Source organism: Lemur catta, chromosome 10 (assembly GCF_020740605.2).
Source record: "Lemur catta isolate mLemCat1 chromosome 10, mLemCat1.pri, whole genome shotgun sequence".
NCBI lineage: Eukaryota > Metazoa > Chordata > Mammalia > Primates > Lemuridae > Lemur > Lemur catta.
Genome location: NC_059137.1, coordinates 47259552 through 47286395, shown reverse-complemented (window position 1 = coordinate 47286395; position 26844 = coordinate 47259552). Strand labels below are relative to the sequence as shown.

The following is a 26844-nucleotide window of genomic DNA, read 5'->3' as shown; positions in this document are numbered from 1 at the left end:
GATAAATTACTATTTTACCCAAATAAATAAGCAATTATTTAAATCAAATGTTAAAAACTTTCAATGTTTTGTGCCAATATATCTATTCTCTGAATGTGATTCTTTAAAAAGATATTGCAGAAACATGAAAAAATATGCAAGAGACATTAATGCGGTATTCTTCTCCAGGTGCCACCTTATTTCATAATTTAGTTCAACAAACATGCTTCTCAACATAATTTTCTATATGCAGTGTTCTTAATTCCTCTTTCTGTGTTTCCTCTTCAACCTATGCTCATCTGGTTTCTGTCCCATTAATTCCACTGAACTAGCTTGCTAGAGTCATCAGTGGCATCTGTCTTGGGGTCCACTAGGACAGGTCAGCCCTCATCTTCCCTGAAAGTACCACTGTCTTCCCCTCATGAGTCTCTCCCCAACTCTTCCCTGTTTCTCCTTCTAACTGCACTGGCCACTCTAACTCAGTGCCCTTTGAAGACTCTCCTTGTTCATCCTACTTTTGACTGTTGAGGGTCTGCAGGACAAAGTTTAGGTCCTCCTCTCATTGTCCCCTCTATTTATAAGTGACTATATTCATTCCGATGTCCTCATTACCAGACATGCAATAAAGAATCTCAAATTAACATTATACCTTCACCCATGGCACCTGCTGTTCTTCCTAGACCCATATTCCCAACTGCCAATAACACTCTGAACTTTTATGTCTCTCATAGAAAGGACATCTAATTTTATTTCTTTCCCAATATCATTTGTACCTGAAGTTCCTTTTACTTATCTTCTTAGTATTTCATATAAGTGAAATTGGTATTGCTTTTATGTTTCTTTTCCTGTAACAGTGAAAGTTTCAACACAGAAGGAATTGTATTTGTTTTGTTCATCTGTATTTCTTGATAGCAATTCCAAAATCTGCCACTTGGATACTCACTTTATACATATGATGTGAATGGAGTGAATGAATAAGTAAATATTACCATCTATTTTTCGGTTTGGTTCAGAAAACCAGCATTTGGATTTTGGTTTTAGAATAAACAAATTCAAGAAATTTTGTTTCATTGGTTTAATAAATAATAAAATACAAAATTTAATAAAATGGAAAGATGAACATGCTTTCTAATTTTACTTCAATGTAAAGGCAAACAGCTGTTACATGAAAAATATAAATATTATAAATATAAGATACAATAATAAATAAATGAATAAAAATAAATAAATGAACAATAAATAACATATTAGGGGCTAATGCCCCTGGATCCGAGTTTTTTTTAACTTGCTTAATACTCTGACAAAATATTTGCAGAATTAATTCAATAAATTCTATGACTAAAGTTGAAATAAGAATCTTTTGAAATGACCAAAGACACCTGTGCAAGTGTGATATGGCAGATTAGTCCATGAGAACCATTTCAAGATGACCCCAGGTCTCCATCTTTGCTTCTTAACTTTTCCTGCAAGTTTGTTGATGAAGAGAAGGAGTTCATGACTTCCACTCTGACAACTTCCCAGGCACAGTCACTGTAGTTCTTCTCTTCCAGGTAGAGACGAATTCTCCAGAAGTACCTCCTCAAGGCCAGTGTAGGGTTCTCCATCACACTGGCAGAGTCTTCCTCTGCCGTCACCTGCACCAAGCAGGTCTCCAGGTGTTCCAGCTGCTGGTGAAGTCCACTGCGCAGTCTGACCAGGAGGCTCGGGTTCCAGGCAGCAGAGGAGCGCTCTGTGTGGAAGAGGTTGAAGATCTGCTGGAGCATCTCGTGGAGGACAGACACGGCCTGGGCCTTCTGCAGCTGGCTGCCATTCACCATCTCCCGGGGGAATCTGAAGTCGTTTCTGTCCTCCAGACACAAGGAAGTGGATACTCTCCTCATTTGGTCCAGAAGCACCAAGGTCTTCCTGCTAAGCCGACCTTGGCTCTCAGGCAGGTCACAGCCCAGAGACCCAACAGGGCCGCAGCTGCACATCACCAGGGCCGTCAGTAGGGGGAGCAGAAGGGCCATTGGGAAGTGAGGCGGCTGCTGTCCTGGCTGAGCTGGGGTCTGGGTGAGGCTTGGACTCTAGGTTATCTGAAGACATCCTTTCTGTGCATGGCTCTTAAATAGGGAACATAGAGAACAAGTAGTTTTCATTTTCTGAACATTTCTCTACACTTTTACTTTCATTTTTTGTTTTCATTTGTGTAGTCTCCCTCCAGGGGTGGGGAACCTGTGGTCTACTAGATCCTTGAGTGTGGCCTTTTGACTGAATCCAAATCTTACAGAACAAATCCTTTTAATAAAAGTAAACTTTAGATGTATAAATACAAATGTATACTTATCAATGAAATGGAAAATGTTTTAGTGCTAAAGTCCTAAGTGTATGTGATACTATATGTATGTAAAGGATCACACACACAGACACAAACTTCACATATTTATATAGCTTTTCTCTGTTCCAGGCACACATTTTTAGCACTTATCCTAGTTTCCATTTTTGCCCTCCTTCCTTTGCATAGGAAGTCAGGTCCCTTGGGTTTCTCTATTTGGTTAGGGCTTTACCAGACCATTTGTGGCAAATAAGCTCTTTAGCAACAAAAAAGGGAGATTTGTTTGCTGTTTTAGTCACCAAGAGGATAATGATGATTAGTGAACAAGCTTCTCTCATGTTTTTCTTCCTTCTAGGAAACATTCATGGAGGTCCACGTGGTTATGCTTCACTGGGGCCACAAGGTCAGGATTAATACAGACATTGACCTTTCTTCCCACCATTTGCTGACTGAGGTCTATAGTGCTCCTCCGGCTGTGTCAATATCCTAGCAGAAATCCTGGTGCATACGGGAGTGGAGATTATAATTCCCAGATAATTTATACTCACAGCACCACCTCACCCACAAGGTGGTCATCATATCTGCTAACACCTTTCCCTCCAGAATAACAAAGTGTCCTCAACCCAAACTCTTCCAGACTCACTCCCTGATGACGTTAGAACTCCTTTACTGAGGAGAGACTTGTTTCTTTGTCAGCAGAACAATTAACTCTCCAAGACCCTTGCCCTTGCCCCTGGACACTCTAGGACCCTAGCTCTCAGTGGTGACTTCCTCCTCACCTAACCCATGTCCCCAAGTATAGTGTCAACAGTTATCAGATTCTGATAGTAAAAGTTTGTTTTATCTAAAGAGGTGGAGGGATTATCCAATTACAATCATTTTACCTTCTTAGTCAAATAGTTTTTATTTTGCCAGATCTGATTGTTATTGTTCAATTCTTTTACTTAAACTGTTGTTACCCTCAGTGTTTCTCAGGTGGTCAGAGAAGGACCCAGTGATGGTGTCTTTCATTAGAAGCTGATGTTACAGAAACTATTGATTTCCACTGGTCCATCTAGTCAGCGTGATTCTCTTGGGGCTCTTTGTTCCTCTGACTCACTGTGACAAGGCAGCGTAGTGAGGCCCGGCTATTCTGTCAGGAAAAAATAGCCATCTTTCCCTTACTTGTTTGTAATTGTTCATTTAAAATTTTCAAAACTTCTTTTCACATAGTGGTTTACGGGAAAGGTTTGTCTTCCTGCTCCTGCATTGCTTATTCTGATTCATGATGAAGTATATTTTAAGGCAAAAGGGTCACACCATTTTTCTCATTTTTCTGCTGCTGCTTCTTTCAACTTCAAGTTCACGATGTGCGCTTTGGTTTTCTAGCAAATGACAGTCGTGTGTCTGGTGCAGTCTCCTCCTGAGGGAGTCAGAACGTGGAAGCATCTAAATGGAGGCACAGATGAGCATCTGGATTCTTTACCAGCTCCGTCAGTGTAGACCATCTGGGCAGGGATCCCTCCATTTACTCTGTTTCGGTGGCAGACTGGACATCAGTGGGTTTTGACCTCTGCAGCTCATGAATCACGTGACAGGAAGTGGCCCGGTGGGGCCACATTCATACTCTTGCTCCTGAGGGTCACTAACCTTGGCTGTCTCCAGCTGGCGCTGCATGGTGACCCCGCATCATGTCTCCCTGGGCACTGGGTGCTGAGCTCTGCCTCCTTGGGCCCCTTCTCGGGGGACTAGATATGCTTTGCTGGGGTGGGGGCCGGGGGAGTAAAGTCTGACTCCTCAGCCAGACGCAGGCAGGTCGGGGAGCTCAGCGCTCACAGCCTCCACCGCACCCCCTGCCGGGGTCTGCCCAGACCTGCAGCTTGGTTCCCCAATACAAGAATAATAACAAGTTAATAATTCAGGATATGAAACAAGATACGGCTATAGAGATTTCCAGGGCAAGGTGACAGTAAAGGGCCAAATCATAGAACTTTTGCACCCTGAAATGTAATTTTAAAAGTTAGATTATAAAAAAAAAGCAGTAACCAAAGAATGAAAGGGGTCAAAATATTCAAAAAGCATTAGGAAATCATAAAGACAGAGCCTGGTTTATTAAAAAATATCCATGTGGCCTTGCTCCTAAACTGGTTTCCCTACAAGGGATGAAGGAGGAAACAATATGAAGGAGGAAAAAAATCCTTTAACATGAAATAAGGGCCCTCTATCCCATGCATAGGAGAGAGATTGTCTCTAACCTGAGGCAGAGATTTGAGGGATCCCTGCTACATTGAAACTTCTCCCTACTACCTGAGCAATTCACACTTGGGCAATTCACACACACTTTCTGATTAACTTCTTTAATTACAGTGTTGGACAGATTCCACAGGTGTCAGTTGGCAAACACTGTGCTCTCTGAAATTCCTTTGTTTCTGTTCCAGCTCTAACTACTGAGTCAAGGTGGAAATGATGCAAGCTCATTCGTTATTCAAAGTGAGAATGAGAATTTTGTCTTGATTATAAAGTTAAGGGACACGATCTGATAACAGGGATAAATTTATAAACCTGTTAATGTACTTTAAAGAACGAGCTAATGCACCATCAAACAGAAGATTTTTTTCCTGATTTCCCTTGCAGTTTCATACTCGGATTGGCTGGTGTAGGACTGATGAGTCAGGAGGCCCTGGAAGGCTGAGCAGGCTGGAGGCGAAGGATGCATTCTGGCCCTCTCTCTCCCCACATAGCTGCCCATTGCTCAAAGAGGACATGACCTACTTGAAGTTGGGAATATTTTTCCTTTCTAAGACACAAAAGTTAAGGAAATGGACTTATTCCGGTACCAGGGTCAGTTCTTTATAGGAAAGAGCCTCTTTGTAGTTCGGAAGAAAAATCTGCCAGGGGACAGACTTCTGTATAAACAGGAAAGCATGACTGCTGTCTTTGCCTATCTTGGCCGGTAGGTGGCGCTCTTCCCCTGTAAATGCTATAATAGCCCCACATATTTTATTTCATTTCCTTTTCCCTACAGCTACTGTTACATCATTGTAATAGGAAAATTCCCTCATTTCCGGAAATATTTATCATAAGAAAAGAAAAAAGGCCTTTTATATAAGAGTTTATGAAAAACCATCACTTTCATTCAACTTCTGCTTTTAATCAGTGGCTTTATAAACTTAAGCGGAAGATGATGGACAAATCCCAGTGGGGAACAGCAAACAGCTGTATGTGTGGGCACCGCAGGTTCATGAGTGAAGAGGAGAGCACGGTGGGGATTTCTAGAGGAAGAGGATGGAAACTATCGTGATATGGGAGTGAGGAATGGAATCCAGAGAAACGAGGGAGGGGTAAGCGTGCCAGGTATGAGGATCAGTAAATGAATAGTACATACAGGTATGTTTCACTTCACCTTAGGAGACTAAGTTCTCTTCCAGATATTTCTGTAAGCCACCTTTTCCTTACTGAATATACAAATAAGACTAATCTTCTATGTAAAGAGTGACTATTTGTCAGTCTTCTCCAGAACACATCCCAGAATTGCATTTTTTAGCCCATGTTTTTATCCGAGTTACTGAGGGAGGGAAGGAACAGTTCCCTATTATGATATTTATATGTATAAGAAAATGATAACTATATTTTAACCCCCACTCCATGGGAAATCCTCAAGTGTTTTAAAATTGTGCATCCTCAAGAGCCGGTGATTTTTATGAAATCGATGTTCTACATTGTAGATGGAATATATTTTAAACAGGAAGAGTATATTTGTAATAATTTGAAAAAAATAGGAGAGGAATAATTCTTTGCATGCCTATCTCCACTAGAAAATGAAGTTAGTTTATAATTGTAATACTAAAAACAGTGTGCTATAGGAGAAAATCAGGTAACCAGACTTTTGGACCATATAATCTTTGAAACTGTATTATCTGTAGTAATTCAGTTTACGATAGAAGGTATGTCTGATGTTAATATGGTGGAAACAAGTTTTCAATAAATGGTTTCAGGATGATTGGTTGGCAATAAAGGCAGAAATCAATGTAAAATCTCATCTCATACCATAGATAATAATAAAATCTTGATGGAATGGAGAACTGACAGTAAGATTAGACTTTAAATAAAACAGAGGAGACCTGGGATATAATTTTAAGCTCATGAGAAATAGCTAAACTACAAAAAAATGGTGACTATTTTTTAATGTACACAAATTTCTAGCATCTTCCTATGAAAAGGACATGGCTGCAGAGACTTTCCTGACAAGGTGATGGAATGGAGCCCAATCACAGGTTTTTCTCACCTAGAAACAAACAATGTAGGAAATTTATGTAACGTATATAAAGCACATCAACCACCTTCAAAGAATGGAAGAGGAATGACATTGGAAGTGTGTTAGGACATCAACTAGGGAAGGGCAGTGACAAGGTTAATTTTGGGTGTCCACTTGGCTAGGACAGGATACCCAGATATATGGTCAAACATTATTTTAAATGTTTCAGTGAAGGTATATTTTAGCTGAAATTAACCTTTAAATCTGTAGATTTTGAGTCCTCCATAATCTGGGTGAGCTTCATCCAATTAGGTGAGGGGTTGAATAGAAAAAGATTGACCTCCCCAGAGGAAAAGGGAATTCTGCCAGCTGACCACACGTGGACTCAAACTGCACCTCTTCCTGGGGTCTCCAGCCTGCTGGCTGATTCTGTTTCTGTCAAGCTTCCACAATCATGTGAGAGAAATCCTTAAAATAAATCTCTATCGCCATATATATATATGTGTGTGTGTCTGTGTTTGTGTGTGTGCATATATATATATATATATATATGCTGTCCAGAAAGAATCCAGCCATGTTATATTTTATTGGTAACACGGCTGGATGCTTTCCAGACAGCCCTGGTATATATTTATATACATGTACACATCCTGTTGGTTCTGTTTCTCTGGAGAAGCCTCACATATACAGGCTGGGAAGCCAAGCCTTGTCCACTTCCTACATTTCTCCATCCTCCCCTTTGAAAAGGAGAAGACTGCAAAGGACAAAATTTGTTGAAATTGATCCAAGGAGTGAGCCCTGGTCCACTCCCAGTTTGACAGCAGCAAATCCAATATTGAGTGTGTAGCCTGAGGAAAAGATTCAAGAGATCCCTCTGCATTTGCAGGCCCTTAGTCCCTGCTACCTCAGCAATTCACACACACTGCCTGGTGAAATACCTTAATGAACACACAGTGCTGATTACAGGAATGCCACTCAAATTATATCAAAACTAATACATTTAATAAATGTATTTAATAAATAAACCTGACTAGCTCTCAGGGAACAATGATCTTATTCATTCACATTCTTTAGCTCTTTGCTACATAGGCAGAGTTTTTACTATTGAGGTGTCAAGATGGTTATTCAAAGTGACAGAATATTCTTCTACCGTTAGTATTTGAAGTCTAATATTAGTAATGAATCTGTGAAATTAAGAAAGAACAGTTAAGAGTTGTTTAATGTACTGTTAAACAAGGATAGCTTTTTCTGGATGGTATTGTATTTCACACCCAGATTGGCAGCTCTACCTGTTCGCTGGAGCCCCATAGTATGGTAAGGGGGTGATCCTAGGGAGGCAACACTGGTCAGCACAGCAGGCTGTAGGAAGGGAATAAGTGTCTCTGTCCCTGTAACTGCCAAATCCAAGGAGTCCATGACCTGCCTGAAGGCAGAATCTCATTCTCTTTGTAATAGTCCAACAGTAAGGAAACAGGCTTATGACAACAAAGACTCTGCTCTTGCCTAGGAGTAGCCTTTTTGCAGCAGGAAGAGAAATCCCCAGGAAGTGGTTAAGGTCTTGGTAAGGTCCAGTCCTGGTTGCTGCCCTTGTCACACCAGGGGGCTGTCTTCCCCTGGGAGGTTTTCAGAAGCCCCAACACAAGCCCTACTGGCTCCTGCTTTCTCTTTCCTTTTACAGCTACTATTATGTCATTCAACGGAAATCCAGGAAAAGCTCTTCTGCAGATGTTTCTGCACAACCTAGAAATGTTATGTCACTTCCGCTTTCTACTTGTGGTGCTCTGCTCTTTAGGGAAACCACGAAGCCCAAATGACAACACAACAGAAAGCAGCTCTGTGAATGGACAGGAAGGTGAAGGGAGTGAATGACTGTGTCCTATGGGGAGTCTACCTCGAGAGGAAGGAAACCCAGGTGATGTGGGAGTGTGTCCTGGAATGCTGGGAGGGGGGATGGGAATGTGCCAGGTGCTGGCATCAGCAAACAAACAGCACAGTGTTTGTGTACTTTGACCTAAATGCTTATTCCCCTGTCTCAGGTATTTATACAAGCCACCATTTTGTGACAGAGTATAAATGGGGCACTTCTTTGAAATGAGGAGTGACAATTTTTGAGCCTCTCTAAAATTCGTGACAGAATATGTTTTCTTAGGCTGTCTCCTTTGGAAGCCAGTTACTGAAGGGTAGGACACAGGTCCTAAGAATTTTATAAAAAGACAAATAATATTCTCATCTATAGCTATAAGAAAAATAGGAAAATACGTCCCATATTTTACCTCCTTACTTAATGGAGACTACTGTGTTAAGTGCTTTGAAATGCATGTGTTCATTTAAGATTCACAACAAGTATATAAATATGTTGAGCCCATTTTATTTATGAGATAACTGAGGCTTGGAGAGATTAAATGGGGTTCTCAACATCACATATACATGCAAGCACAATGGGATTTCAGTGTAAAACTCCTTATTATTATTTACATCTGATGTTGTAAGTTTGGTATTTTGAATTACTGTAATAATTGTTAAATCTCTTTTTACTTCTGAGTTACACACTATTCTTTCTTGGTGTCTGGATTTCGTTGGTGCATGTTGTATTTTCACCTTGTTTTGACCAATTCTTTTTCTTTACCTTAATATTGAGAAAGGGATTCTCTGATCCAGTTTCCTAATTTTATTTTATGAAGGAAATTTGCCAGTTTTACTCATACTCAACATAGTATTAAAATAATGATCAATTATAATTGTAAATAATTTAATATGTTATGATTTAAAATAAATAATATATTAAGCATATTAATATGATTTGCCAATATATCAAAGACATAAAATCTATCCAGAGACATACATATTTTGAAAAGGAAAAACTATCTGCATAAAAAAATAAGCCACATTCTTTTCCAAGTTCAACTCTGTTTATCCCCTCCATGTCAAAGGCAAACCTCTCACAACTGTGTTCTATGTATCTTATTCCTCATTTCTAATTCTCTCATTCTGTCTTCTACCTACTCCAATAAGGTCTTTGCTGATTAATTCCTCCAAACAAGCTCTCACTGACATCGTCGTGCCATCTATTTTCCTGATGTCGTTGGCAGTTTCAATGCACATTTTCCACAAGTCCATTGATTCTTCTTCTAAGCACATTGATTTCCTTAAATACACTTTTATCACCATTCTCCCTCTTCTCTCTAATGTAAGGTATTCCATCTCTGTTTCCAGAGTGGCTCTTCTCTCCTCTCCCTTTAAATATGGAAGGTCCTCTGAATCAAGTTTCAGTCCTTTTCTCCCTCTCCTGTCTCTCCCCACATGACCACCTCTATTTTGGGGCTTTCGATTGTCAGTTATGAACTCCCAGACATTGTAGTTCTTGCAAATTGCAAACTCATGTATCCAAATGGCAAGGGGCATTTTCACTTAGATATTTAAGAGTCAATGTACAAAAAGAATATCCCTGCATTTATTTTTATTTCTTGGCATACTTTGGTCTATCTTCTGCTAAGAGGATTTTATTAGTGAGTTGTTCCTTCTTTTCATTATAGCATTTAACATAACTGATATGAACTAAGTATGATTATTGTTTTTAGTGTTCTTACCCTACAAAAATCAAAGTTACAAGAGAGCAGGAACCATATTTTTTATGTTCACCTCTATTTTCTGACTACAACATACAACCTAGTTTAGAGAAAATCTCTTTTTACTTATAACTTGAATGTAAGAATGATGGGTAAAGAATGAGCTGTATCATCCATTCTTTAATTAGGTTATACAATCAAGGTAGGCATTTCATTTTAAAGAATAAACAAATACAAGAACTTTTCTATAGTAAAAATTTAATAAACAGAACAAAACAATAAACTGACTATATATAGAAAACATTTTATTGTATCAACCATATGGTAAAAAATGCACATATTATTGAACAAAAATAATTTAAATCTTATAAATAAATAAATATTTAAATACATAATAAATAGATTTATCAGCATGGTCATCTGTCAGCCAGTAGTACCTAAAGAGTTAAAGACAATCTTGCTTAACACTCCTAAAAATATTTGAAACACTTGATTCAATTCACATCATGGTTATAGCAGAAATGAGAGTCTTGAAACAGCAGAACTCATGAAAGTGTGAGATGGTGTATCAGTCAATGAGAATATTTCCTTGATGGACCAGGTCTTATTCCTCACTCCTTAATCTTTCTTGCAAGTTTGCTGATGAAGAGATGGATTTCATGATTTCTGCCCTGACAACCTCCCAGGCACAAGGGCTGTATTTCTTCTCTTTCAGGTAGACAGTGATTCTTTGGAAGTATTTCCTCACAGCCAGGATGGAGTCCTCATTCATCACGGGAGTCTCTTCCACTCCCACGTCCTGCATCAGACAGGCTTCCAGCTCATCCAGCTGCTGATAGAGTCCAGTGCAGAATTTGTCTAGGAGGGTCTGATCCCAGGCATCAGATGAGTCCTTTGTGCTGAAGAGGTTGAAGATCTGCTGGATCATCTCATGGAGGACAGAGATGGCTTGAGCCTTCTGGAACTGGTTGCCATCAAACTCCTCCTGGGGGAATCTGAAGTCATTTCTGTCCTCCAGGCAGGAGAGAGGAGAGATTCTCCTCATTTGTGCCAGGAGTCTCAGGGCCCTCCTGTTACCCAGGCCATGGGTCTGAGGCAGATCACAGCCCAGAGAGCAGATGGACATGCAGCTGAGCCCCACCAGGGCCATCAGTACTGAAAAGGGCGAGGCCATTGGGGATGTTGCAGATGCTGCTGGGCTGGCTGAGGTGGGTGACTCTGAGCCTTGGTCTCTAGGTTCTCTGAAGACCTTGCTTTGTGCATAGGCCTTAAATAGGAAATGTACTAGTTTCCACTTTCTGAATGTCCCCACATTACTTTCTACTTCTGTTTTTGCTTTCTTTATGCACTCTCTACATGGGTTTAGAGCAGTGTTTTTCAACCATTTTGTTTTCATTATTGTCTCCCCCACTCCTTGACCCCTTTTTAGATGTTAATTGAAGCCAGAATAAAAATTTAATACAGATATATTATACATCTATTTATGTATTCTATGTATTTCTCCACCTTTTATATAATGAATTGCAAACTTTATCTGTTTTATTCAATGCAGGGTTAAAAATGTCCAAATGAAAATATTAAGTTAAAAGTTAAAAGCTAAATATAAAATCTAATGACTTTTAACTTAACTTCTAACTAAATTTCATTAGTGACTTTAACTTATTTACTTATATAAATAATAATGTGTGAAATTATATAAACAGTCTCAAATTATGAAATATATGATATCTAATGTAATGAAATACTTAGAACTTATTCAAAACTGGTAAAGACTATTAAAACTTAAATTATTTCTTTAACGTTTATTTCTAGTGTACTTAAGTTTTAATTTTGCTTCACATAAGAACATTTTAACTTCACTAGCTGCTAAAAATTAATCCAGATATTGTCATGATTTTTTTCTCTTTGCTGCTTCACATAATTGTTGATATGTTGAGGACTTTAATAGAATTAAATAAATTATAATGAATTTGTATTTAATTCTGTAAGCCCACAACACAGTCAGAAATGTTAGCGGTCAAACAAAACAACCTCCAGAAGACAGCCAATGACAGCACATATGTATACAGAGGCTACCTCTCCCGTGATGTGACTTTGAGACCTAGTAAACCTTGGAAAGTCCTCCAATCACAGCCATCCATTCACTGTAGGTTTGTAGTACTGATTTTAGATACATTTTGTGTATCTTTGATGATCTCAATGTCAATGCTTCTCATGTGATATACCAGAAAATTCAATGAAGAAAATAAATACTAGGGAGTAAGGTTTTCACAAATAGGGTTGAACTTTGGAAGGCCACAAAACATTGTAACATTTAAGATTTGTTTCCACTTCCAGGAACTAACTTCCACACCCTTGGAAGCAATGTTGTATTCAATGAGAATACTCAATTGAGAAAACATCATTATACTGATTAAAAAATTTTTTTTTTGCATTAAAGTTCAAATTTCCAAACAAACCTTCAGAGGTTCTAAGCCTAATTAATTTGTATCAAACCAAAGGAAACCATCTTTGCCCTAAATGTCCTAAATGAGTGTAGATATAACAGAGTGAATTGTTCTACAAAGCAAGCAAGACACCAGATATCTTTCTTTCTCATTTCCATTTTCATGGAAAGCAAAAGTTGCTACCTTTTTCGTCCTAATGAATGGGGACAAAAGTGCAAGTGTGTATCTAAATGTGTTAAAAATGTAGAAAGGAAGCACTACCCCACCAAGAATAAACAATGACAACAAATAACTTGGCTACACTCAGCCCAGCCAAGATGGATTAAGGGATGGGGAAGAGCAGAAGCAAAGCGCTGGGAGGGCTGTAGCTCAAGGTGCTGAGCAGGCATGGGCTGGAAGAAAAGTAGACATTCCTGGTCCAGGGGCTCTTTTCAGCTTTGCTGAATGCAGCCTTCACAGATAGTTGAGGAAGTCAAATCAACCACAAGACAGAAAGAAAAGAAAGAAAAATGAAAGGAAGGCGAATTTCAAGAGTACAATATTCTCTCTGGATAATAGTAAGTGTTAATTGCACCATATTCTCCCCTACTGGATAAATAAACTCAGAAGATCAATACTTTTCTTGTCCTATCTCTAACAAGAAGCAAGGAATTGATATAATAATAATTTCAAAGGACATGTCAAGTGGTGAGAATAAGTTTTCTCATTGATGGAGTGAGGGCTTACAGATAAGGGGATGAGAGTGGCATGTTTCCAGTGGTAATGGATTAGAGTTGTAGATGTCAGAATGAACCCATTTACCTTAGTATAGATACTGTCTTTGCACATACAAATATTTATAAATACGTTGGTTTTAATACTTCTATTAAAGGTTGGTTTTAACATATCTATTGCATCGCTCTGTCACTAGAGAAGGGTTAAAAGCAATGACATATTAGTAGGAACAAGCACATCTAGCACCCAGATCAAGGTCACTGATACCATTTCTAGTCAAAGAGCCAGGACTTCTTGGAGAAATAGTGAATTATAGGACTATGGCAGGATAGACACAATATGAGCCTGGAGCATCTTAAAGTGCCAGAAGGGAAGTGGTAGAACACACATGCACAGTGACATATACGTAGTGACAGGAGTATGTCAAAGGGACAGAGGAGCCAGCTGAAAGAGCTCCACCATGGCTGACCCTGGAAGAATGTGAGCAACAAAATAAAGTAGTATTTGATTATATTTAAAAGTAAAAAATAAATGTCCATTAATCCATGGTGACATAAATAAATTATCGAATAATTAAACATTACAGAAGAAACAAATTTCACATGAAGATGAATACAATCACTTTATGGATATTCCACCCTTCAGGATGTGTAGCATAACTCTCCACTCCTTACATGTGCAGTGCATTCAGTATCTTTCTTCCAAAGAGAGCAGAATGGAAAAGGGGGAAATAGAGTAACTTTGCCATAGAAAACCTGACAAACACTACCACAGCCGGGTGATAGGGTTGAACATCCACAATGGTAAGCTGTGTCAACAGTATGTCACCTAGAAATGCTGTGGAAAAAGTGGCAATTTAAAAATGGTCTTCTCAAAATCCCATATCCCCAGTTAATCATCGGAAAAATATCAGATAAATACCAGTTGAGAGACAGTCTATGAAATACTTGATCAGAATTCCTCAAAACTGTCAAAGGCATCAAAAACAATGAAATTCTAAACAAAGTCACAGCTCAGAATAGACTAAGGAGTCAGGAAACTGAATGTAATGTGGTATCGTGGATGGGATCATGGAACAGAAAAAGAACATTAGGTTAAAACTAAGAATAATGTATCAATATTGGTTTATTAATTAAGACAAATGTCGCTTATCAAACGTAAGGCTTTAATAACAGGGGAAACTGGGTGTGGGTTGTATGAAAATTCTGTACTATTTTCATAATTTTCCTGTAAATCTAAATCTATTCTAAAATAAAGTTTATTAAATAATCTAAACTTTCTAATCAAGAAACTATACCATTTAAAAAATGAAAAGCCAGCTTTCAATTTGGAAGAAAATATTTACAATACATATATCTGTCAAAAGATTTTTATCCAGAATATATAAAAAAATGCTTCCAAATAGATAAAGACAAACAATCCATGGAATGTGAATGAATGCATAGAAATGTACTTAACATCATTGGTAACTAGGGAAATGCCAATAAAAACTGCGATGACACATTGTCAGGTTTTAGTCTGAAAATGTGGGTTCCTGGATGCACATGGTCAAAGAATGACCTGATACACCAAAGTAAGGCAAGCATGAGGTGAAATTTATTGAAGGGGGAGCAAGATAGGATTACAGGGCAAGAGCAAGATATACATACACCACAGATGATGATCGGACCCATTGCTGCCTCAGGAAAAAGAGATTGAGGTTATGGTCTAGGAGGACCTGTTTTATAGTACTGGATTGGGACCTCCCTAGTGGCTCGAGGTCACCATGGAACCATTTTGATTGGACAGTTTGGAGTCACATGACCTGAGTCTTAACTACACATGCAGGTTGCTCTAGATCAATTTCCAGACTCTATGGTACCTATGTGGCTTGGCCCCTGGGCTAGAGAGCCCTCTGCATTCTTTTGCAGCTGGCACGCCAGGTTCTGATTGGCCAGTTCATAGGGTAGTCCCTCCTTTTCCAGGTACGGCAGTTGGCTCAAGACAGGATTAGGGTGGACCAGGACCAAGATGGTGGCAACAATACTCAATTTTGTTACTAGGAGACCTGGAATCCTTCGCTGTCTACCTAACAATACCACATTACAGAAACCAGAATGCCTACATTAAAAAGACTGACAATACTAAGTATTAGTGAAAATGTGGGGAGACTGGAACTCTCACACATTCTCATGGGAATATAAAAAGTTATAATCTCTTCAGAAAATTGTTTCTTATAAAGTTTAACGTGCATACCTTACATCTCACAAATTCCTCTCCTTGGCATTTATTTATGAGAATGAAAACATATCTCTACAAAAAGATCTTTTTTTCAGATTTACTATTTTTTCAAATGTATTTTCTTTTTGTATTTTGTGTTGTGGTTAGAAAATATTTTTCTATACCTGTTTTTACAGGAATTCATTTTTATAGTACTTGTATGGTTTCATTTTTTACATTTAGATTTCTGATCAATTTTGATGATTACACATATATGGTGTGCAGTATTGACCTAGTGCTATCTTTTCTCAAATTATTATTTTTTTTACAAAAAGATCTTTTGCAAGAAAATCATTGCAGCTGTATTCATGAAAGCAACAAACTGCAAGCAACCCAAGAATTCATCAACATGAAAGATATAACTATCTTAAGGATTATTTCTTCGATGGAATACTGCTTAGAAATAACAAAATTACTGGTACAAGCAACAACATTGATGAATCTCAGAAACACAGTAAGCCAAACACAGAAGGTACATTCAAGAAGAAATAAAATGAATCCTTGTTAATAGAAATCAGAACAGTGTTTGCCCATGGGCATTAGGGATTGCCTGGAACAGGGAAGAAAAGGATACTTCTAGGGTGGTGCAGTTTTTGTATCTTGATTACAATGTTGTTTATATGGTTAAACCTACATATTAAACCTAGCATACTATGTACTTAATTTGTCTATTAAGTTCTTCTTGGCATGTAAATCTTATGTAAATGATGCAGCAATTATCTTTGTTTTCTCACCTTTAATTTCCTGAGGGCAAGCACATAAACAGGTATATTGATGCTCACTTTTATAACACTTATAAATGAATTGTATCATCTAATCTTCATTTTCAGTCATAAAAATCTGCATGTGTTGGTTTTTCATTACGAATATACTAAAGAGAATATTGCTTATAGCAAAATTGGATAGCTCACAAGACATTAATTTACAAACTATTAAGAAGAAAGTGTTATTACATTTAACACAATGTAATGATGAACATGTTATTTGATAGAAATATTTTAAATACTATAAATACCACATGTGGATCAGTAAAGAAACATAAGTAAAAGCTTAAGTAAATGTAGCATGCCCCTCAGGAAGAACGTTAATTCTGCAACTTTTAAAACTATAGTTGTCTTATAATACTTAAAATAATCTGCCAAATTTAAGGCAATATATTTCATACCAAAAGCAGTCAGTCTTTGAAAGGAGTGAAAATTTCTTTTCGGCAAAAGTCCAGAACTCTTTCCTTACGAGTGTTTTTCAAAAAATTCAATGAGCGTCCCCGATTAACATTAGTGTTCACTCGTGGTGTGCAATCTATGGGTTTTGACAATACATAAAGACGTGTGCCCACCATGAGAATGTCATGCAGAATAGTTTCCCTGCTCTGAAACGTCCTCTGTGCTTCCCCTGTTTATTGTTTTCTCTTTTCCTCTGAGCCCCTGGGAACCAATGAGGTGTTTACTGTCACCATAGTTTTGTCTTTTCTAGAATGTCATATAATTGAAATCGTAGAGTATGTAGGAATTTCAGATTGGCTTCTTTCATTTAGAAATATGCATTTAAGATTCCTTTATGTATATTAGGGGCTTGGTAACTCACTTTTACAGTGCGGAATAATAATGCATTGTATTAGTGGACCACAGTTTAGTTATCCATTCTCCCATTACCAGACGTCTTGTTTGCTGCCACTTTGATAATCAATATGTATACATGATGTGAAGGGAATGAATTAATATGTAAATAATTATTATCATCCATCCTTCAACTGGGTTTTAAAAACCAGGCTTTTAAATGTGTTTTTAGAAAAAATATTTCACAACTCTTCTTTGATAAGAATTTATTAAACTGAAAAGTATAAGTCAATAAAATGAAAAGGCAAATGTTTCATAAACTTTAATAAAATATAAAAGTATACATTTATTATACAAAATATATAAATATTATAAATATGATAAGATAGAAGAATAAATAAACTAGAAAACAATAAATAACATCAAGGCTGCCATCTCCTAAGAACTGATGTCCCTGAAGCTGGATATTTTTCAAAAATATTTGCTTGATAGTACTGGCAAAGTATTTGGTGTATTAATTGAATAAATTCTGTGACTAAAATCCAAATAAGAGTCTTATGAAACATCCAAAGACATATCTGCAAGTGTGATACGGCAGCTTACTCAATGAGAACCATTTCAAGATGACCCTAGGTCTCCATCGTTACTTCCTAACTTTTCCTGCAAGTTTGTTGATGAAGAGAAGGAGTTCATGACTTCCACTCTGACAACTTCCCAGGCACAGTCACTGTAGTTCTTCTCTTGCAGGTAGAGACGAATTCTCCAGAAGTACCTCCTCAAGGCCAGTGTAGGGTTCTCCATCACACTGGCAGAGTCTTCCTCCGCCGTCACCTGCTTCAAGCAGGTCTCCAGGTGTTCCAGCTGCTGGTGAAGTCCACTGCGCAGTCTGACCAGGAGGCTCGGGTTCCAGGCAGCAGAGGAGCGCTCTGTGTGGAAGAGGTTGAAGATCTGCTGGAGCATCTCGTGGAGGACAGACACGGCCTGGGCCTTCTGCAGCTGGCTGCCATTCACCATCTCCCGGGGGAATCTGAAGTCGTTTCTGTCCTCCAGACACAAAGAAGTGGATACTCTCCTCATTTGGTCCAGAAGCACCAAGGTCTTCCTGCTAAGCCGACCTTGGCTCTCAGGCAGGTCACAGCCCAGAGACCCAACAGGGCCGCAGCTGCACATCACCAGGGCCGTCAGTAGGGGGAGCAGAAGGGCCATTGGGAAGTGAGGCGGCTGCTGTCCTGGCTGAGCTGGGGTCTGGGTGAGGCTTGGACTCTAGGTCCTCTGAAGACATCCTTTCTGTGCATGGCTTTTATATAGGGAACAGATAGGTTTCATTTTTGTGAACATTTTTTTTCTGTACTTGCACTTCCTCTTTTTGGCTTCATTTACATATTTTATTGTTGGCCTAACAACAGATTAGCAATTGCCCTTCATATTTTCAATGCACAGGACACTTCAGATATGACACATGAAAAAAAATTTATCAGTTAAATGAGAAACATTGTCCTAAAAGCTAAATGGATGCAGGGCAATAAATTTTCACATACTGATTTTAGGAACAAATACAGTTCATTTCTCTGTAAGAACCTAAATTTTTGACCCCGACCCTAGGCTACATCTTACCCTCTCTTGCTTAATATAGGAAATCAGCCTTCCTCAATCCAAAAATAGGTTTTTGTATTTAGTTGAGAATTTACCAGACCCTCTGTGACAATAGATCCTACAGGAACAAAAATTGAATATTGTTCACTGTTTAATTCACAGCAGAGGCTAATGATTATCAATTAATGAGATTCTCTGATGTTTCTGTTTCTTCCAGAACTCATTCATGCAGGTCTATGTGGCCAGGCTTCATTGGGGCCACAAGGTGAGGGCTTCTATAAACATAGCCCTTTCTTCCCACCATTTTCTTACTGGAGGTCTGGAGTCCTCCTCTGGCTGTGCTAGCACCCCTAGCAAGAATCTCGGTTCTTCTCAGGTATATATGGGTGTGGAGATTCCAATCCCAAGATAATTTTATTTTCCCTGCACCACCTCACTTATGAGGTAGTTACCGTATCCACTAACCCCCTTTCTTCTAGAGCGACAATGTCCTCAACCCAGACTCTTCCAGACTCATTCCCTGCAGGCTCACAACTTTATTACTCCTCTACTGGGGAGGGGCCTGTTTCTTTGAGCCAAAATAATGAATCCTCTAAGACCCTGGCCCATGCCCCTAGAGTGAGTGCCTGAAGGACTCTAGTTCTCAGTGGTGACCTTCTCCTGTCCTGAGTCATGTCTCCAGGTATCAAATGTGTCATAGCCCTCAGATGCTGATAGCAAATGCTTGTTTTGTCTCAGTAGGTAGAAGAATTATTCAATTGCAGTAGTTTCAACTTTAGCCAGCAATTAAGTTTTATTTTGCCACGTATAGCTTTTATTATTGAACTCTTACTTTTGTTGTTCTATATTTGAAACTATTAAACACTTCATACGTTTGACCTTTCTTAGGTGGCTACAAAGGAGTGAATGTTAATGCTGGACCACAGTATATCATTAGAGACTCATTACAGAAACAAGTAACTTTCAGTTGTTCATCCGTCGGCTTGATTTTCTTGGGGTTCTTTTTTCCTCTGACTCACTCTGGCAAGGCAGGGCAGTGAGGCCAGTCTATTCTGTCAGGGAGAAATATCCTTTTCTGTAGTTGCTTGTGATTTTTTACTTAAAATTATTGTACCTTCTTTTCAGACAGTGGTTTCCTAGACAAGGTTGGTCTTGCTCTTTCTGCATTCCATTCATTTTCATGATGTAATAACACAACTAAAGGAAAGTAAAAGAAAGGCAATGGGGCCAAATCATTTTTCTCTGTGATATTCAAGATTTCAGACTTTTATTTTGTCATGTCAACTTTCCTTGAAAGCAAAGGTCGGCAGCTGTTTGTGGGCAAAAAAAGAAAAGCCCCAAAAAACAGTAAGTGCAAATGTTGGGAAAATGAAAGAAGTGAGTTTCTACTGACAAAATAGCCCAGTGTAAGTTAGCAAAATTCAATGCAGCAAAATTGGGGCCAGAGGCTCTTCAGAGGGAAGAATTAAGGCCACTGTTGAGTTGCACAAAGGCAGGGAATTAGCTGCTTCTGTCAGAAACTCAAATAGGAGCAAATCTTGGGTCAATTGACTGCCTTCAGCTCTTTGCAAGACGAGCCCCCTAACTATTCTTTCATTTATCCACACTTGGACAATTCCTTTGTATTGTATTAGAGTTCATATTTAAAATTTTTTATTGATAAATAATACTTGCACAAATTTGTGGGGTTTGTGTGCTCTTCTGATACATGCATCGAATGTGTAATGATCAAGTCAGGGTTATTAGGATATCCATCACCTCAAGCATTTGTCATTTCTTTCTGTTGGGAACATTTTAAGCCCTGTCTTCTAGCTATTTTGAAACATACAATACTTTCTTGTTAACTATAATTAACCCACTGTGTTATCCATCCTTGGAACTTACTCCTTCTTTCTAACTGTATGGCCACATGTGATCCGTTCTCAGGAGAAAAGTAAAGATTCACACCAACCAACTCCCACAAGACAGAATAACCACACCCAGTTGCTAGGACATGAACTCTTGCCTGAGCACTCTACCAAGTTAATAAATGCCCTCAGGCAATGACAAGAGTGCTTCCAGAATTTAGAATTAAAAGAGAGAATATTACATGATTCCAAAAACTTTGCTTTCAATGTGGGTACTACTAATAACTATGGTATGAAAATATAATACTGAATTTCACTGCATGTTCATTATATACCATCCACTGTTTAAGGTCATTAAAAATATTTACTTTGGGAGGACATGGGTGCACAGCTGTTTCACTGTGCTGTCCTGGGATGAGTTTGCCAGGAGCGGCCAGCGGGCCTGTTTCTCCATCCCACGACGCAGATACAGGGTATCCAAACTGGAAAGGAGGGAGTCAAATTGTCCTTGTTTGCAGATGACATGATCTTATATATAGGAAAATCTAAGGACTGCCAAAAAACCTTTCAGAACTGATAAATGAATTCAGGAAACTTGCAGGAAAGAAAATGAACATACACTGACACAAGTCAGCAGTGTTTCTATATACAAACAACAAACTAACTGAAAAGGATATCAAGAAGGCAAACCCTTTTATAATAGCTACAAACAGTAAAATGAATTCCCTAGGAATAAACATAACCAAAGAGGTGAAAAACCTTTATAAGAAAAAATACAAAATACTAAAAGAAGAAATTGAAGAGTGTACAAACAAATAGAAAGACATCCCATGCTTGTGGATCATAAGAATTATATTGTGAATCTACATATTCACTGTGATTTCTACTAAAATGCCAATGACATTATTCATAGAAATGGAAAAAAAAACCCACTGACATCTCTATGGAACCACAAAAGACCATGAGCAAAAAGAATGAAGCTGGAGGGATCACACTACCTGACCTCAAAATATACTGCAAAGCTGTACTAACCAAAACAGCATGGTACTTGTATGTAAAAGACACACAGACTAATGGACTAGAATATAAAACCCACAAATTAATCCACATATCTAGAGCCAACTGATTTTTGACAAAGATGCGAACAGCACTCATTGGGAAAAGGATTGTCTCTTCAATAAACGGTACTGGGAAAACAGGATATCCATATGCAGAAGAATGAATCTAGACCTGCACCTGTCACCCTCTTAAAAAAAAAAAACCTCAAAATAGATAAAAGATATAAACTTAAGACCCAAAACAACAACACTACTAGAGGAAAACATAGAGGAAACTCCTCAAGACATTGATGTGGGAAAAGATTTTATGAATAAGACCTCAAAAGCAAAGGCAACAAAAGTAAAAATAAATAAATGGTACTATATCAAACCAAAAAACTTCTGCACTGCAAAGGAAACAATCGACAGAGTCACAAGACAACCTATAGCGTGGGAGAAATATATGGAAACTACTCATCTGACAGGGGATAAATATCGAGAACATACAAGGAACTTAAACATCTCAACAGCAAAAAAACAAACAACATGATTAAAAATGGGCAAATAACCTAAACAATATTAGGGTCAGTTCTTTCTGAGAAAGCACCCCTTCTACCACCTCTGTAATAAAATCTGCAAGGGGACAAAATACTTCATGTAAAAGAAAATGTACTGTTAAATATGGGCTTTTTCTGGATAGTATTGATTTCATGCCCAGATTGGCAGCTGTGTCTGTTCCCTGGATCCCAGTAGTATGGGAAGGGGGTGATCCTAGGGAGGGAACACTGGTCTGCATAGCAGGCTGTAGGAAGGAATAAGTGTCTCTGTTCCAGTAACTGCCAAATCCAAGGAGTCCACGACCTGCCTGAAGGCAGAATCTCATTCTCTTTGTAATAGTCCAACAGTAAGGAAACAGGCTTATGACAACATAGAATCTGTTCTTGCTGAGGAGTAGCCTTTTTGCAGCAGGAAGAGAAATCCCCAGGAAGTGGTTAAGGTTTCTGCATAGATCTGAAACCAGCCCTCCAGTCTTGGTTGCTGCCCTTGTCACACGTGGCCACCAGCGGCCTGTCTTCCCCTTGGAGGTTTTTAGAAGCTACAACACAAGCCCTGCTGGCTCCTGCTTTCTCTTTCCTTTTAGCCACAGCTACTATTATGTCATTCAACGGAAATCCAGGAAAAGCTCTTCTGCAGATGTTTCTGCACAACCTAGAAATGTTATGTAACTTCTGCTTTCTACTTGTGGTGCTCTGCTCTTTAGGAAAACCACGAAGCCCGAATGACAGCACAACAGAAAGCAGCTCTGTGAATGGACAGGAAGGTGAAGGGAGTGAATGACTGTGTCCTATGGGGAGTCTACCTCGAGAGGAAGGAAACCCAGGTGATGTGGGAGTGTGTCCTGGAATGCTGGGAGGGGGGATGGGAATGTGCCAGGTGCTGGCATCAGTAAATAAACAGCACAGTGTTTGTGTACTTTGACCTAAATGCTTATTCCCCTGTCTCAGGTATTTATACAAGCCACCATTTCTGAATGAGCATAAAAAAATGGGGCACTTCTTTGAAATGAGGAGTGACAATTTTTGAGCCTCTCTAAAATTCGTGAGAGAATATGGTTTCTTGGGCTATCTTCTTTGGAAGCCAGTTACTGAAGGGTAGGACCCAGGTCCTAAGAATTTTATAAAAAGATAAATAATATTCTCATCTATAGCTTTTAATACATGAAGAAGAATAGGAAAATACCTACCATATTTTACCCCTTTAGTTGATGGAAGCTACTGTGTTAAGTGCTTTGAAATGCATGTGTTCATTTAAGATTCACAAGTATATAAATGTGTTGAACCCATTTTATTTATGAGATAACTGAGGCTTGGAGAGATTAAGTGGGTTTCTGAACATCACACATACATGTAAGCAGAATGGAATTTCAGTGTAAAACTCTTTGTTATTTATATTTGACATTATACGTTTGGTATTCTGAATTTCCAAAAATAATTGTTAAATCTCTTTTTACTTGTGCATTACACACTACTCTTTCTTGCTCTCTGGATTTCGTTGGTTCATGTTGTATTTTCATGTTGTTTTGACCAATTTTTTTCGTTTACCCTAATATTGAGAAAGAGATTCTCTGATCCAGTTCCCCAATTTTATTTTAAGAAGGAAGTTTGCCAGTTTTAGTGATATTCAACATAGTATTAAAATAATGATCAAGTATAATTGTAAATAATTTAATATGTAATGATTTAAAATAAATAATATATTAAACATATTAATATGATTTGCCAATTTATCAAAGACAATAAAATCTATCCAGAGACATACATATTTTGAAAAGGAAAAACTATCTGCATAAAAAAATAAGCCACATTCTTTTCCAAGTTCAACTCTGTTTATCCCCTCGATTTCAAAGGGAAACGTCTCACAACTGTGTTCTAGGTATCGTATTCCTCATTTCTCTTTCATTCTCTCTTCTACCTACTCCAATATGGTTTCTGCTGATTAACTCCTCCAAACCAGCTCTCACTGACGTCGTCGTGCCATCTATTTTCCTGATGTCGTTAGCAGTTTCAATGCACATTTTCCATAAGTTCATTGATTCTTCTTCTAAGCACATTTCTTTCCTTAAATACACTTTCATCACTGTTCTCCCTCTTCTCTCTAATGTAAGGTATTGCATCTCTGTTTCCAGAGTGGCTCTTCTCTCCTCTCCCTTTAAATATGGAAGGTCCTCTGAATCAAGTTTCAGTCCTTTTCTCCCTCTCCTGTCTCTCCCCACATGACCACCTCTCTTTTGGGGCTTTCAGTTGCCAGTTATGAACTCCCAGGCATTGTAGTCCTTGCAAATTGCAAACTCATGTATCCAACTAGCAAGGGGCATTTTCACTTAGATATTTAAGAGTCAATGTATAAAGAATATCCCTGCATTTATTTTTATTTCCTGACATAATTTGGTCTATCTTCTGCTGAGAGGATTTTATTAGTTAGTTGTTCCTTCTTTTCATTATAGCATTTAACATAACTGATATGAACTAAGTATGATTATTGTTTTTAGTTTTCTCACCCCACAAAAATCAAAGTTACAAGAGAGCAGGAACCATATTTTTTATGTTCACCTCTATATTTTGACTACAACATATAACCTAGTTTAGAGAAAATCTCTTTTTACTTATAACTTGAACGTAAGAATGATGGGTAAAGAATGAGTTGTATCATCCATTCTTTAATTAGGATATACAATCAAGGTAGGCATTTCATTTTAAAGAATAAACAAATACAAGAACTTTTCTATAGTAAAAATTTAATAAACAAAGCAAAACAATAAATTGACTATATATAGAGAACACATTTTGTTATATCAACCATGGTGTAAAGATGCACATAATGTTATTGAACAAAAATAATTCAAATCTTATAAACAGTTAAATAAATAAATATTTAAATACATAATAAATAGATTTATCAGCATGGTTATCTGTCAGCCAGTAGTACCTAAAGAGTTGAAGACAATGTTGTTTAACACTCCTGAAAATATTTGAAACACTTGATTCAATTCACATCATGGTTATGGCAGATATGAGAATTTTTGAATTGGCAGAACTCATGAAAGTGTGAGATGGTTTATTAGTCAGTACGAATCATTTCCATGTTGGACTGGTCTCATTCCTCTCTCTTTAATCTTTCTTGCAAGGTTATTGATGAAGAGATGGATTTCATGATTTCTGCCCTGACAACCTCCCAGGCACAAGGGCTGTATTTCTTCTCTTTCAGGTAGACAGTGATTCTTTGGAAGTATTTCCTCACAGCCAGGATGGAGTCCTCATTCATCACGGGAGTCTCTTCCACTCCCACGTCCTGCATCAGACAGGCTTCCAGCTCATCCAGCTGCTGATAGAGTCCAGTGCAGAATTTGTCTAGGAGGGTCTGATCCCAGGCATCAGATGAGTCCTTTGTGCTGAAGAGGTTGAAGATCTGCTGGATCATCTCATGGAGGACAGAGATGGCTTGAGCCTTCTGGAACTGGTTGCCATCAAACTCCTCCTGGGGGAATCTGAAGTCATTTCTGTCCTCCAGGCAGGAGAGAGGAGAGATTCTCCTCATTTGTGCCAGGAGTCTCAGGGCCCTCCTGTTACCCAGGCCATGGGTCTGAGGCAGATCACAGCCCAGAGAGCAGATGGACATGCAGCTGAGCCCCACCAGGGCCATCAGTACAGACAAGGGCAAGGCCATTGGGGATGTTGCAGATGCTGCTGGGCTGGCTGAGGTGGGTGACCCTGAGCCTTGGTCTCTAGGTTCTCTGAAGACCTTGCTTTGTGCATAGGCCTTAAATAGGGAACGTACTAGTTTCCGTTTTCTGAATGTCCCCACATTACTTTCTACTTCTGTTTTTGCTTTCTTCATGCACTCTCTACATGGGTTTAGGCAGTGGTTTTCAACCATTTTTTTTCCCATTTTTGCCTACCCTCCCCTTACCTCCAGAGCTCTGGTACAGAATTCTTTTCCTAATTGATACCTTCATGATCACTGAATTAACATATGTAGATACATTTAGATACTGTATTTGTGTCTGTGCTTTATACATAAAAAGTTTAAAGTTTGATTTTTTATTCAATGATGGTTAAGAATGTCTAAATATAAATTTTAAGCTAAAAGTTAAATTTAAAAGTCATTGATTTTAAACTTGACTCTATAAAAGCTAATTTGCCCACTTACTTTCAGTTTAATTTACTTTTATAAATCTTCATGAATCAAGTTACATTTGGAAATTATGATTTATGTAAACACATAATACCAATGCAACAAATATTTTTAAATATTTCAGAACTGCTGAAACTATTTTAAAATAAATAATTTTTAACATTTATTTTTAGTGTACTTAACATTTAATTTTGCTTCATAAAGAAAATTATTTTTAACTTCTCTAGCTGGTGGATATTCATCCAGGTATAGACAACACTTTTTTGAGCACTTGACATAATTATTGAAGTGTTGAACACCTTTAGCATAATAGAATTAAATCATAAAAAATAGTATATTTCTACTTCATTCTCAAATTCTACAACAGATTTGGCAGCACTGAGGAAGCACTATTGAACATACTCTACATCCACAAGACAGCCATAGGTAGCCCACACTTGTGCTAATGGAGTCCATATCTCATGCTATGACTTGGAGATTGAGAAAATAATGTGGACAAAGTCCACCAACCACAGCCATCTATTTGACATAGGTTTGGAGCACTCACCCTGTATACATTTTGTACCTTTTGTGAACTGAATGTCAATGTTTCTCATGTGATACACA

General features: G+C 38.2%; 4 protein-coding genes across 4 annotated transcripts; all 4 read right to left on the bottom strand.

Annotated features, from left to right (window-relative positions):
- Positions 1–1400: 1400 nt before the first annotated feature.
- Positions 1401–1988, bottom strand: LOC123646117 (interferon omega-1-like). The gene has a single exon (XM_045562784.1). It carries the CDS (start codon positions 1986–1988, stop codon positions 1401–1403), a length of 588 nt encoding a protein of 195 aa, XP_045418740.1.
- An 8554-nt stretch (positions 1989–10542) lies between these two features.
- Positions 10543–11360, bottom strand: LOC123646712 (interferon alpha-5-like). Its single transcript, XM_045563982.1, has one exon. It carries the CDS (start codon positions 11265–11267, stop codon positions 10698–10700), a length of 570 nt encoding a protein of 189 aa, XP_045419938.1. The 5' UTR covers positions 11268–11360; the 3' UTR covers positions 10543–10697.
- Positions 11361–17687: 6327 nt separating this feature from the next.
- Positions 17688–18275, bottom strand: LOC123646104 (interferon omega-1-like). The gene has a single exon (XM_045562766.1). It carries the CDS (start codon positions 18273–18275, stop codon positions 17688–17690), a length of 588 nt encoding a protein of 195 aa, XP_045418722.1.
- A 6787-nt stretch (positions 18276–25062) lies between these two features.
- LOC123645632 (interferon alpha-5-like) lies at positions 25063–26027 on the bottom strand. Its single transcript, XM_045562087.1, has one exon. The coding sequence runs from the start codon at positions 25990–25992 to the stop codon at positions 25201–25203; it is 792 nt and encodes a 263-aa protein (XP_045418043.1). The 5' UTR covers positions 25993–26027; the 3' UTR covers positions 25063–25200.
- Positions 26028–26844: the final 817 nt, after the last annotated feature.